Here is a 14,129-nt window from a genome sequence, read left to right as displayed (position 1 = left end):
AAAAGCAATTCTAAGCAGGAAGTGCGAATCAGGCGGTATAGCGATACCAGACTTAAAACTATATTACAGAGCAATAGTAACAAGAAGACTCTTACTCACTCTTTTTTTTTAATTCACTCTTTTAAACAAGTGACGAATCTGAGGCAGAGAAATATTAAGTGCCTTGGGTCACACAGTTGTACAGAGGAAGAAAAGGTTGGAGCGGGGAAGAGAAGACGCGTCTGATTCCAGACCACACTCCTTGTTAAGCAGTGCTGCTTCTTACAGGTAAAATAAAACAGACTTGCTTATATTTATTTGCTCTTTGCCACCAAGTGAAAATAAAATATAGATGTAATCCTTGCTTTTCACTTGAAAAAAAAAATTCAAAACAAGCAGATATTAATTAAATTAGTAACAGGCTGCTTACTCACCTCCTTCCAAAATACCAGATTGAAGGGTGGAAGGAGACACTGCAAAGACAGCCATAAGCTGCAGGACACAGGCTCTCAGCCTCAGTCCCACCCTTCCATGCTCTGCTTTGACTCTAGGGGCACACAATCTCCTTTGCGCAGGCTTCTGATTTGGTTCTAGCCTTGGGAGGCATTAGGGGAAGTTCAGAAGGCAGGAGGAGGGGAAGAAAGAACCCTTTCTCTTCCAGTTCTGGCACCACTCAGCTTTGGCTCCCATTATTTCCGCATCCAGCCCCAGCACTGAGCATCAACTGGTCATTCCCAGAACTGTCTTGACACAGTCTGCCTCCAGGGTTCCAGTACCCAGTCAGGCCCCCATTCTCTGCAGTCGTGGCCTCTGGTAACTGACTTCCTCTGTAATTTCCCAGCCTTAAATATAAGAACATTTGCTGAAGTGCTAATCTTTGCATGACATTAATGTCCCCTTTTGGCTCTGTGAGTTCTTTCAACCTCTGCAGCACCAAAGCCCTGTGTTAAATTCTCTCTGTTTGAAAGACCTGAAGCAGTTTCCATCTTCCTGACTGCACCCCAGTTGACACGCCCCACATGTCTACATCCATAGTGGTTAGAAGAGATACTCCCAGGACTTTCACGGATTCCTCCTCAGCACCCTGGTTGTGCTATCTCAGGCACACTTCCCCGGCTTTGATCCTACCTGATAATAACATCTATAGTGTACTATCATTTTATGTGCTTTGCAAACATTACCCATAATTATTATGCCTAACCTAGGGGGCTATACAATATTTTAAAATATTAATTGTCAATACTAAGGCCGAGGTCACACAGTGATTCAAAGGAGGAAAGTCTGGATTGGAACCAAGGCCTCTCTGGCCCTCACCAACCTCTTCCCTCTACTCTCCTGCATTCTCTTTCCTCTTATCTCTCTGTGCAAAGGCCTTTGGGGCTCCTTGAGCTGTGCTTTCAGGCTCCTTTCTTGTCTCCTTGCTTCCTATTCCTTTCTTTCTTTCTATTACCTGAGATAAGATGTCTACCTTTAAAAAGAGTCTCCTACTTCCTGCCCTCAAAGGGACTGAGTTCTGACCACTTGGTTCCTAAAGAAGTTCTTTTCTACGGTCTCAGATCTTGCTAGGACCACCCTTACAAGCCCAGTCACTTAACCCTCTCCTACGGGTCTGACTTTCACCTTGGCTTGGTCCTCTCCCCTCAGCTGGGCCTTCTCCCACTTGGAGAATCTTCCACTATTTGCATAACAAAGAGAGCTGACCAACTCCCATCTGATGGGGGTGCAGGTCTTGAGAGGTAAAATGAGAGAGGATATTAGAAGCTTAATAGACATCCTGAGGACATCTGCTTTAAAGATTATTTAGGAATGAACTAGTTATGGCTGAAGTGCTAATACAGACATTAGATATTCCAAGACAGAGCTGCTTCTCCTCTGCACCCTCAAGGTTTGCCTGACAGTACTCATTTATACTCTATTTTATAAAGTTTGGGGAACCTTTTTTGTTGTTGTTGTTCTGCGCTTGGAACCCAAGGCCTTATACATGCTAGGCAAGAGCTCTACCACTAAGCTATGCCCCCAGCCCTGATGAACTGTTTTGAACAATCTGTGCAAAGATAAATTTCAGTCCCAATAGGTCAGAACTTAAACATAATTTGAAAAACAAACTGATAATGTCAAATTGTTGGCATCCAGATACCCATTTTCTTTCTTTTAGATTTGGCTATCAAGGCAAAGGTAGAAATGGAGAAAACCAACACTGAGATTTTTTTTTTTAAAGGAAGAACAGGTACATTTACTAAGTATGTGCAATTTGTCAAGCCCTGTGCTCAAGGCCCCAAATGCCTTATCTCATTTAATCCTCATAACAATCCCCAGTGGTGGTTTCTAGTACAGTTACAGCCTCCATGTTATAGACGAGGCAACTGAGTCTCAAACAGATTAAGAACCCTGTCCCCAGGCTTTGCTGGAGGAGGCAGGTGTCACCTGCCAGCTTATCCACGGGGCCGCACCCTTAACCAGCATGCCACCTGTCTCCCCTTACTGGCCAGTCCCCAGTTCCCGCCTGGCACGTCTCTCCTCAGCAGTTTGGCCCTGAATACACTTCAGGATAACTTCCTTCATTGTGATAAGCAGGGCCCACGATCTCTGACAGCTGTTCCCCGCTCTTCATCATCATCTGAAACAATCAGTAAGCATTAGAGAGTACTTTTCCCTTTACAAAGGTGATAATTAGATAACAAGCTGAGATTAAAGTAATTACAGTTAGACAGCTGGCGAGGCAGCACAGTCATGTTGAAATATTGTTGGTACTTCAGCATCTGGTTCTAATAACAGCATAGGCTAAAGGATTTTACATTAATTACAGAACATAATTTAATATAAACATATTTAATTACAATTGATGAGCGATAAACTATTCAAGAATGACTTAACCCCTTCCGTTGTGTCAAAGTGATGGGAACTCTGGGCAGCCTGTGGCCTGTTCCGCTGTCTTGCTCACCCTCCCCAGCCGGCCCTCCACCACTCCCTGGCCCACTCTCCTGGAGAAACCCCCTCAAGGAAGGAAGGTTCTAGGCAGCTCAGGCTGGGATGCGGCACTGTGGCCTCAGCAGCTGCTCTCCTCCTGGACCAAGAAGGCAAGTTCACCCTCCTGGCCTGATCGTCCCCGCATCCTCTCTCCTCCATGGCTTTGCTTCTGACAGTCCATGAGTGGCCTACTAAACAATTCTCAGATCTCTCAGAATACATTTAAAGGTAATCCATCTTCTTTACAAAACCATGACCAGTGAGTCCCTGGGCACAATATTCAGGGTATTTTCACCATTTGAGGGTCAATATGTCCTAACATCTAGACTTCTACCTGGGAAAAGACACTATTCTGGCAGGAATTCTCCCTTACAAGCTGCCAAAACCTCCATCTCTACCCCAAAACTGGCAGAAGTAGACCTTGGTGAAAAGCAGTTTATAACAAATTCGGATCCCACAGAAATCATCTCCACTGGATAAAGGACTCAACCGTTCTCAACACGGTCTTTCCAGACATCCCTTCTTAAATGAGAGATGTTCCAAAGCCACAAAAAACAAACACTGGTTGTACTGAGGTGTCTTAAGAGTTCACCCAAAGAAGGTCCAAGGCTGACTGTTCCTAAGAAAGACGGCATAGCCCTGTATGCATTGGAAAATTCACCATCAAATTTCCCCACTTGACAAATGATGGGTAATTAAACTTCAAATACTGTTTTTTACCTTTTGCTGTGGATTTTTAAAGTACAAAGCACACATTCTCCTCAAAGCCAAAATGAGTGCTGCAAATGACAGTTTATGATTCACAAGTAAGCAAGTGTAATCTGCTTTCTAGAGGAATTACTGACAGATGCATAGAAAGGGAAATAAGTGTGCAGACTCAGGACCAAGCAGCTCGCAAGAAACAGGTGCTCTCCAAGTGGAAGTTGTACCACACATGCCCTTTTGAAAAAAAGAAGCAGTGTTGTCTGAGGATGTAGCTCAGGGATAGAGAGCTTGCCTAGCAAGTGTGAGGCCCTGGGTTCCACCCCCAGCACTGGAAAATAAGAAGAAATTTAAGCAAATCTGCAATCTGAGTGAGAACTCTAAGGTATTTTTGATAGATTAAGCACTCCTTTGGAAGTGAGGGAGGGACCAGAATGAAAAGACTCCAAAAGATGTCTATCACAAAACTTGCACACAAAATGTTCACAGTCGTATTATTTATAACAGCCCAAAGAGCTAACAATTCAACTATCTTATCAACCGATTAATAAACATACGGTGGCATAGCCACACAATGGAATAGTATTTAGCCATATAAAGGCACAGAGTACTAGTAGATGCCCTAACATAGATGAACCTTGAAAATATCATGCTAAGTAAAAGAAATCAGACACCAAAGACTACAGACTGTGTGATTTCACTTATAGGGAATGTCTGTAATAGGCGAATCCATAGAATTAGAAAGTAGATTAGTGGTTATCCATGGGTGGGAAGAGAGGGGAATTGAGAGTGAGGGCTAACAGATATGGGACTACCTGTTGGGGGTATGAAAATATTCTGGAACTTGATGGTGGTGGTGATTGCATAACATTGAGAATTTACTAAAAGCCATTGAATTGCATACTTTAAAATGATTAAAATATTAAATTAAATTTTATCTCAAAAAATGTTTTTTTAAAAGCTACCAATCTAGGTAATAAACTTAATCCCACCAGGGAATCCCAGGAACCTGTGTAAAGTATACACCGCAGGGTGATCTCACCCAGAGGGGAGGAAGCTGGGAATTTATACACTGACTCCCACCAGCCAGTAGTTGAAGGCTGATTCTGGAAAGGCACCCCCATTCCTCGGCATTTCTAGTCTGGCTGCAAAAGGGACTCCGGTGGCCAGAGAAAGTCCTTAGACAAGAAAATGTCGATACTGGCAATTGCCAGCCAGACCAAGTCTCTGTTACCCTCTCACACACTTGCTTTGAGATTAGTATAAAACGCTTCACAGAGCTGGACTTAATTCTTGATAAATGTGAGTTATTTTTATGGAAGACTCAACACGGGCTCAACAACTTGATCAAAACCACACAGCTAATGCAAGGTTGGTTATTTACACAAGTCTTTCTATAGGACACAATCTTCCATATAGAGAATTAAATTAACTCAATACATACTCACCAATCTTGCAAACACACCAATCAGAAGGCAACTGTTATCAGCATTCAGAAGATACAATATGCATCTTCACATCTTCCCTCCCTCTCCCTGTTAGGTGTCCTCAGTGGAGGAAGCAGCTGCTTTTCTCACAAAAAGGCCTTGAGGATTGATGTTAATATCTGCTCAAGTTGCCCAGCATGTGAACATGATGTGGTTTATTGTGTCAGTTATTTGAGACTCAAAGCCTGTGCATTTGCTGACAATTTACTGCAAAGAATCAAGATACACGAACACCTGAGACTTCAGGACACGCACAGCAACACAGTCCTCACTCACATATAGATCCTTCTGTTCTCCCCTGGAATAACCTGAGCTACAGGCCTCTCTACAAAAAAGTTGGGCATGCAGAGAAAAAATGGAGGGATATCGTCTCAGGATGCTCTACTTGAATTCCCAGCCAAGGATGCCTTAGAGGGTCAAAGTGAGGCTCTGGAGCTGCAGAACCCATGCTTACCTGATCAGGTAATGGTTGATAATGGTGTCGAAGTAGCTGTAGTACACGACATTGTTCACGTGCCCATACTGGTCATTGTCCTGCCATCTTGTCTGGATGGGCAAGAAGTACCCGTAGGCCTTGTGCTGCCGATGACAATCCTCATGTCTCTGGATCTTGGATGAAGTAGCCAAGGAACAGGCATTCCTAGGACGCATCCTGGAAACCCAAGAAGCCATAGTGCCCGCTGCCTCGGAGAGGACCTTCAGTGAGAAAGCAACAGTGGATAAGAAGGTTTTTCAGAGAACTGGATTTTAGTTTTGCAAAAGCATCTACATTGAATGTTGGCCACTGGTTTCAAAAGAACATTAGGAAATAAATCTGCCTTATAATCTAGGTCCTTGTCACAAACTCTATGAACCTTTTTAAAGAACTCCTTACTAAAAAGATTTCTGGCACACACTACCAGAAGCAGGTGAAGCCTCTGTCTGAATTTTACCAGGAGGAATTTATAGTATGTTTATATGGAGGTGTTTTATTCCATGAAGTATTTTCAGTGAGCTGAAATCTACAAGTCCCTAAGAGTAGAAAAGCATAGCTCAGACCATCAGTGTAAGATAAGATGTTTACCAGAAGACATTATCAAGAGGGCCTGCCAACAGTTAAGTTTTTTTCCAAAAGTATATTAATTTTTTCACAAATCATGCTCCATAGAAAAACATTTAAATATGCATCTACAAAGGGAAGAAAATCCAACAACCCCAAAATACTCAGTATTAACAATTCCATGTATATTATTCTAGTTTTACATACATAAGTGTACATTTTTAATAGGATCCTAATGGGATCAGACTGTATATGTTGTTTTATAATCTCCTGCTCTAAATAGTAAATCACCAATGTACTTGGATATTCTCCATCTTCTGTAGCATTAAATTCCATTATATTCATTGCATTGATGCACCAGAATTTCTCAAATCCCCTATTGTTTCATATTTAGGATTTTTATTCCCATTTTGGTCATGGGAAAGATCTTTACCAATAAATCTTCACGTGTATTCATGATTATTTTCTTAGGATAAATTCCGAGATGCAAAATTGCTGGGTCAAAGGGCAGATGAAGTGTTAAGGATTTTGGTATAAATTAATGCCTTCCAGAGAGGTGGTACCAATTTATCCCCTCCCCAGCAGCGAATGAGCAAGCCAATTTCCCTGTCAATTGTAAAATGCTTTGTCAATTTGACTGTGTTCTCTCATTTCCATACAAATTTAATGAAATGTGCTAAGTGGAAAGATGACTGCTGCTACTAGCAATGATGGAATAACTAGTATCAGAATAACCCCTCTGTTTGAGAACAACTATGAAAGCCAGATTAAACGTAAAAGAAGAGCTGTCGGAAGGTACTGAGAAATAATGAAGGCAGCAGGACTTCAGAGGCTGCATTCCTGGGGGCAGGGTGACACACGTGGCATTTGCCACTTCTGCTTCTCATGGGGTATTTGCCAGTTGCCACATGGGGAATAAAGGCTGAAGAGAGAGCAGCAATCCATATCTTGTGTGGTTTTGCTGCACTGGAGGAGGAGATAATTTTGAAAGGCCTATACCATCCTAGAGAAAAGTGTTTTAGAGAAACGAGCATACAGCTCCCTCTCAGCACCGGAAGCTCCTCAGCAGCTCTGAACAAGACAGAGAAAGCAGCAAGCAACTGTCACGAAACTGAAAGTCTATGGAGAAAATAGGAGTCTCATAGTGCTGAGGATACAGAAATCAGCTTGCAGAGCTTCTGAGAAGGACAAAATCCTCAGCAAAACTAGCAATAAAGTGAAAAGACATCCCTCCGAACAGGAAAAATATTTACAAATCACATACGTGATAGAAACCTAGTATTCAGAATATATAAAGAAATTTTACAACTCAACAATAAAAGGACAAATAATCCCATTAAAAATTGGGTAAATGAAACAGACATTATTATTACTGTGTGTATATATGTGAATGCATGACCAATGTGATTCTGCAACCTGTATACTCAGAAAAATGAGATATTAAATCCCATCTGATTCAAATGTATGATATGTCAAGGTCATTGTACTGTCATGTGTAACTAATTAAAACAAATTAAAAATAAAACTATTTAACTTAAAAACAAAAAATAAAAAATATTTGGGTAAAGAACTATTGTGTTCCTTTTCCCCTGCTACCCAAAAAGGGCTACTTCTTCAGAGTAAGTACAAATCTCAAATTGACCTACATTAGCTTTTTTTTTGGGGGGGGGGTCTGAACTCAGGGGCACTTGACCACTGAGCCACATCCCCAACCTTATTTTGTATTTTATTTAGAAACAGGGTCTCACTGAGTTGTTTAGCACTTTGCTTTTGCTGAGGCTGGCTTTGAACTCGTGATCCTCCTGCCTCAGCCTCCTGAGCCGCTAGGATTACAGGCGTGCACCACTGTGCCTGGCACTTATATCCGCTTTGATCAAGGTTTTAAAAGTATCTGACCCATGTCACCTGTCATTCAGCAGAAAACCAAATTCTTTCTAGCAGAACATGATAGATATCTCCAGAATCTCTGCAACTTTTTATATACAGGATCTGGAACTCAACAAAAAACTACAAGGCCTACCAGGAAAGAAGTATACATGACAAAAAAAAACCCAAAGGAATTTTTAAAAATCCAATGAAAACAGCCCCACAGACTCAGATTTTAAGATAACTATGATTAAAATGCATCGGAAATTAAGAGTAATATCCTTCCTACCACATGAAGAATTCTAAAATTGGGGAGGGGGGGGAGATGTCAAAACCCTCACAGAAAAGTAAGCAAAAGTCACAAGCAGACAAGGCACAGAGAAAGATACTTAACGTGCTCTTTGAACATGAAAAACTGAACAACATCTTTCATAATAAGAGAAATGCAAATTATAAGTACACGGAGATACCGTTCTCAATTATCAGATTTGGTACACATTACACAGCTTGATAGCATCCTCTATTGATAGGGCCTTTGAAAGGGCCTTGAGGAAGGCCCTATCAATACATTGTGGGTAGGAAGGTCCCCACCTTTAAGGAGGGTAATGTGACAATGTCTACTAAAGCCATCGTGAGTTTTAGCCTCCAACTCACAATAAGAATACACCTTGAAGATGAACCACACAAAAATACCTATGACAAGATGAACCACTGTTAGTAATGGAAAAATATTGGGGGGAAAACATCTTTAAGAGATTTGATTGAATAAGCTATAGAACCCTCACACAATGAATATCACACAGCAGGAAAGAGACTAAAGAAGATGTGAAAAAGAAAAATCAAAGTGCAAAAAATTATATAGTATGCTATTTTGTGTAAAAAATAAGGGGAATTAAGATAACATAAATATATTTTCTGTACTTATATTTACAAAATAATAACTCAGGAAAATTGAAGCAGAAACCAATGAACCGGTATTAACAAGGGGGATAGAGGAGGAGAGGAGAGAAACACTGTTCTGAATACACCTTTTTATGTCATTTTGAGTTTTGGAACCAGGTTAATGTTTTGGAAGAAGATGATGATGATGTCAAATTTATGATGGAGGGTGGAGAAAACCTAAAATGGAATATAAATAGAAACAAATGAACTTTACTGGATTTCAAACGAATCACATTGACCAGGGAAAAATAACTATTTTTGACTATACATCTTCAGTCTAAAGATACAAAAATCTGTTAACAAATTGAACAATAGTTAGAAGCTTTTTGTGTTTTTTTTTAATGTTCTGTTTTGTTTTGTTTTTATAGTAATAGGGTTAGCAATTCTCAGTCTGCTTCTTGTGACTCGAAGCCCAGACAAATGAGTAAATACAATGAGGTTTGGATGAACCAGGTTCTCACCTGCAGAAAGAACTTGCAAATACTGTACAGAGAGAAGCAAGACTAAAATGAATCTTCTGGTGTTAGACAGAATTTGGGAGTATTGATATGAACTCACAGATTCAAGACAGAGATTTTGGAGATGAGATCCCCTAGTTCTGTTGAGCCTAGACCCAAAGGCACTCCAGTAGCCCTTAATGCCCAGATTTTAATTTCTAAATACCATTCTCCACAAAAGGGAACCACAGCTCTTTGAAGAAATGACTGTTTCAGACATTGAGGCAGAGAAAGTAAAAGGCGATCCTGCAGCATCCTGTCAGAAATGCTCAAAGATCGTGAGGTATGCCAAAAGTTCAAGGAGCCCATGTCATGGACTCCCATTGGCTCCATCTGGAACAGTTGAACATCAAATTCGAAGAAAAAGACTTTCAAAGCAACAAGAGCAAGTGGAATTATCCAATGGAAACAACAGTGGACAACACAAAAGAATAACATTTTTCAAGTACTCAAATCATTGCAGTGCTAGAATTTTATACCCAAGGAAACTATTCCTCAAAAATGAAAGGAAAGCCATAATTTTGAGATGAGCAAAACAGAAAATTCATCCTGAGTCGACCTATAATAAGAGAAATGCTAAAAGGAGCTCCTTAGGCAGGAGAAAAAACATCCTCAATGAAAGAATAATAATGCAGAAAATAAAAGCAATGGAAAGGGTAGAGAAGTGAATAAATTTGAATTGACATTGACTATTTAAAATGGTAACAAAAATTTCTTCTGTGCTTTAGAGATATAAAATTAAAACTTCCCACATCAGTAGCAGAAGAGATAGGAGAGTACATTTGGTTCCAGTGCTATAAGGTACCTGCATTTTGGGGCAAGTGATAACAATCCTAATTCAACAATGATTACAATAAATTAAGGATGCATGGCATAACCTCCAGGATAATCCCCAAAATAGAAAAAAAGTGTTAAACAATCTCAACCCTAAAAAAGCAATACTTGAGGTAAAAGAAAAAAATAATGAGACCAACAAAAAAACAACATTAAGATAAAGGAATTGAGTGAAATGGTAATAATTACATTAGTAATGATTAAATACTCCAGATAAAGGGCAAAGACTGTCAAGATGAATTTTTTTAAAAATCCAAATACATGTTACTTATAAGAAATTTATCTTAAATAGAAAGATTCAGAAAAGTTGGGAGTAAAAGGGTAGAAGGCATATGTTAATAAGAAAGGAAGGCTGGTATATATATGCTAGTGGCAGAAAAAAAATAGATCTTAAGAAATATTGTTACATTTAAAAGAAGGGCTTTTGATAAAGATAAAAGGTCATTTCAAAATGATGATCTCATAACATAGGCTCAAATACAAGAAACAAAAATTAAGAAAGCCAAAAGCACATTAGACAAAATCCCAACCACACTGTGTAGCATTAATACTCCTCTCTTTGATAAAAGAACAAGCAGAAAATAAATTAGTTAAAATAAAGGAAATTAGAACAACATGATTAACTTAACACAGTACACAACTATTGTATTTTTATATGGAGCAGTTTCCAAAATATGTTCTGGACCATAAAGCAAGTCTCAACAAATTCCAAAGAAAAAAACCAAACAAGCATGCTCCCTGACCACACTGGAATTCATTTTAAAGTCAATAAAAATAACAACAAAGAACTTTTTAAAAATCCCCAAATGCCTGAAAGTCAATCAATAAAGTTGTAAATAGCTTATGCATCAAATAAGAACTCATATTGGAAATAAGAATATTCTCAACAGAATGATAAAGAAAATATTAATATGAACTTGTGAGACACAGCCATTCTGTGTGTAGATAAAAATATAAATAAATTAAAAGCCCAAGGATGGAAATCAGTAATCTCAAGAAGCTTTGTAGAAAACAGCAAATTAAAATCAAAGAAAAGCATAAGAGAACAATAGTAAAGATAAGGAAAAAAGTCAATGAAATGGAAAAAATCATAATAAAGCAGAGGTAGTCAATCTTTCTGTGAATGGACAGATGGTGAAAATATTAGACATTGTGGGTTATAATATCTATATGGAGTTCTCTGCCATTGTAACACAAAAGCAGATATAGACAGTATATAAACAAATGGATATGGCTAAGTTCCAATAAAACTGTGTTTACAAACACAGGTGATGGTTTACATCTGACCCATTAGTCACATTTTGCCAATATCTGTACAAGAGGAATACATAAAGTATTTTTTTAAGTGGGTTGTTGGGGGGGAGGTTAAAATGATTAAAATCCTGGTAAGATTGTAAAGAAAAAACAGAAGGCAAAAACTGTCAACACACAGAAAAAAAAGGGGGGGACACCACTATAGATCTTCAAGGCATTAAAAAGAGATAGTATAAATAACTTGAGAACAATAAATGTAATAATTCAGATGAGATGGACAAATTCATTCTTAGAAATACTAACTTATCAAAACTGACACAAGAAGAAATAGAAAATCCAAACCTTTATTTGTCCTTTAAATATATGTGTCAGTAATTAAAATCCTACCCACAAAGAAAACTTCCAGCCCTAATGGAACTCATCAGTGAATTCTTACAACATTCCAGGAATTAAAATCAATGTTGTATAAATTATTCAAAAGCAGATAAAATAAAATCACTTCTGAACTCATATTTTGAGGCCTTGATACACAACTTAACAATAATGGAAAAGTGTTACAAGAAAGAAGTACAGGTCAATCTCTCTCTCATAAAAATAAATGAAAAAATTTGGGAAAGTCAAATACAGATATTATGAAATCAAATCTTGTGATATGTAAAAAGAATAAATCCTTAGCTAATATATCACAATAATATAAAACTGGTTTAATATTTGAAAATCAATAAAATTTACCCCCATTGACTAAGTAAATGAGAAAAGCTATGTAGTAGTAACTAAATAGATGTAAGGGGGAGTGATGAAATTCAGTGCTCACTCATGATTTTTAAATATCTCAACAAACTAGGAATAGAAGGGAATATCTTCAAACTAATGAAATAATGGCCTTTTTTCAGATCAACAGAAAATATAATAATGGTAAAATATTGAAATGCTTCTCCCTGAGATTGGAAGACAAGGATGTCTGCAATCACTACTTCTAGTGGATATTATACTAGTAGTGCAAAGAAAATTAAAGTCTTTTGAAAGAAAAAACTATCATGGTTCATAAGGGATATGATTTTAACATATAATATTCAAAATAAATTAATGAACAAGAATTAAAAAGTCAAACAAGAATTATCAAAGTCATTGGATATAGATATAGTTAAAAATCAACTGTACTTCCTAATACTACACTAAACAATTAGAAAGTGAAATTTTTAAAACAATACCATTTTAATTAATATAATGTAAACCACCTAAGAATAGCTAGCATCAAAAGCATCCCATAGGAAAATGCCTAATAACAAATGTGTAAGAGCTATACACTGAAAACTGCAAAACACTACTGAGAGAAACTTAGGAAAATCTACATAAATGGAGGGATATACCATGTCCATGGATTAGAAGACCAAGTATTGTCAAAGTGTCAATTCTCCCAATTGCTCTACATGTTCAAAGTAATCCCAATTAAAATCCTAGCTAACCTGCCTATGAAAATTAATAAACTGATCCTAAAATTTTACATGGAAAGACAAAAGACTTAGAACAGCCAAAACAGATATGAAAAAAGAAGGTGAAGAACTTACATTGTCAAATATCAAGATTTATTATAATGTATAGATAAAATAGTGGTAACACTGTATACCACAGTGGTATAAAATAGTGGCACATGATAGATAAATATATCAATAGAACAGAACAGAGAGTCTAAAAACCAGATGCTCTCACTCATAAGACCACATAATTTATAAAACAAGTACCAATGAAGGAAAAGATATTTTTAATATAGTTAATATTTTGAATTAAATCTTATCCTATCTCAAAGTATGCCAAGAAATTCCTCATGGATAACAGGACTAAATATAAACAAACAAAAAAACCAATTAAGCTTCTAGAAAGTAATACAGGATATATTTGTAACATTGGGGTGAACAAAATAATGTCTTAATGCAGGAGAGTAAGTGGGGGGGTATTCATCAAAAAATACAAAGTTTCAGTTAGAAAAATTCAACAGCTCTATCTTACAACGTGGATATTATAATTAACAACAATGTATTGTGTTCTTGAAAATAGCTAAGTGTAGATTTTAAGTGTTCTCATCCCACACAAAAAAATAATAAGTATGTGAGCAGATGCATATGTTAATTAACCATCCCACAATGCACCTATATTCCAAAACCTCATGTCCTACATGATAAATATAAATAATGTTTGTAAATTTAAAAAATTACTCAAATATCATTTATCATAAAAGATGAATAAATCTAATTTCTTTAAATTTAAGAACTTATGTTTACCAAAAGACATAAGTATATAATACATATGTAAAATATGTTGAGATTTTCTACAAATCAATGCGAAAAAAAGACAGCCCAACTTAAAAATAAATAAACAAAAGACTTGATAGACTTAATAAAAGGGGATACCCATGGCCAATAAACACAGTAAGAGTAACTAAACATCATTAATCATCAAGGAAATTAAAATTAAAAAACACAAGGGTTTTCCTTTTAAACTCTTCAGAATGCCTACAATTCTCTTGCGTATGTGAGGATGTGGAATAACTAGAACTTTATTATT

At 37.4% G+C, this 14,129-nt stretch overlaps 1 protein-coding gene across 4 annotated transcripts in view; it reads right to left on the bottom strand.

Annotated features, from left to right (window-relative positions):
• Positions 1 to 14,129, bottom strand: part of LOC124109060 (uncharacterized) — a 179,250-nt gene that overhangs the window by 91,001 nt on the left and 74,120 nt on the right. For all 4 annotated transcript variants that reach the window (XM_046467537.1, XM_046467539.2, XM_046467538.2 and 1 more), the window contains one exon: positions 5,590 to 5,831. In XM_046467537.1, the coding sequence (XP_046323493.1) occupies positions 5,590 to 5,807 (218 nt within the window). In that variant the 5' untranslated portion in view covers positions 5,808 to 5,831. The remainder of the gene's footprint in view (positions 1 to 5,589; positions 5,832 to 14,129) is intronic.

Source organism: Marmota monax, unplaced genomic scaffold (assembly GCF_021218885.2).
Source record: "Marmota monax isolate L192 unplaced genomic scaffold, Marmota_monax_Labrador192_F-V1.1 WCK01_AAM20220418_F8-fsc00135, whole genome shotgun sequence".
Lineage (NCBI taxonomy): Eukaryota > Metazoa > Chordata > Mammalia > Rodentia > Sciuridae > Marmota > Marmota monax.
This window is presented reverse-complemented; position numbering and strand designations above follow the sequence as displayed.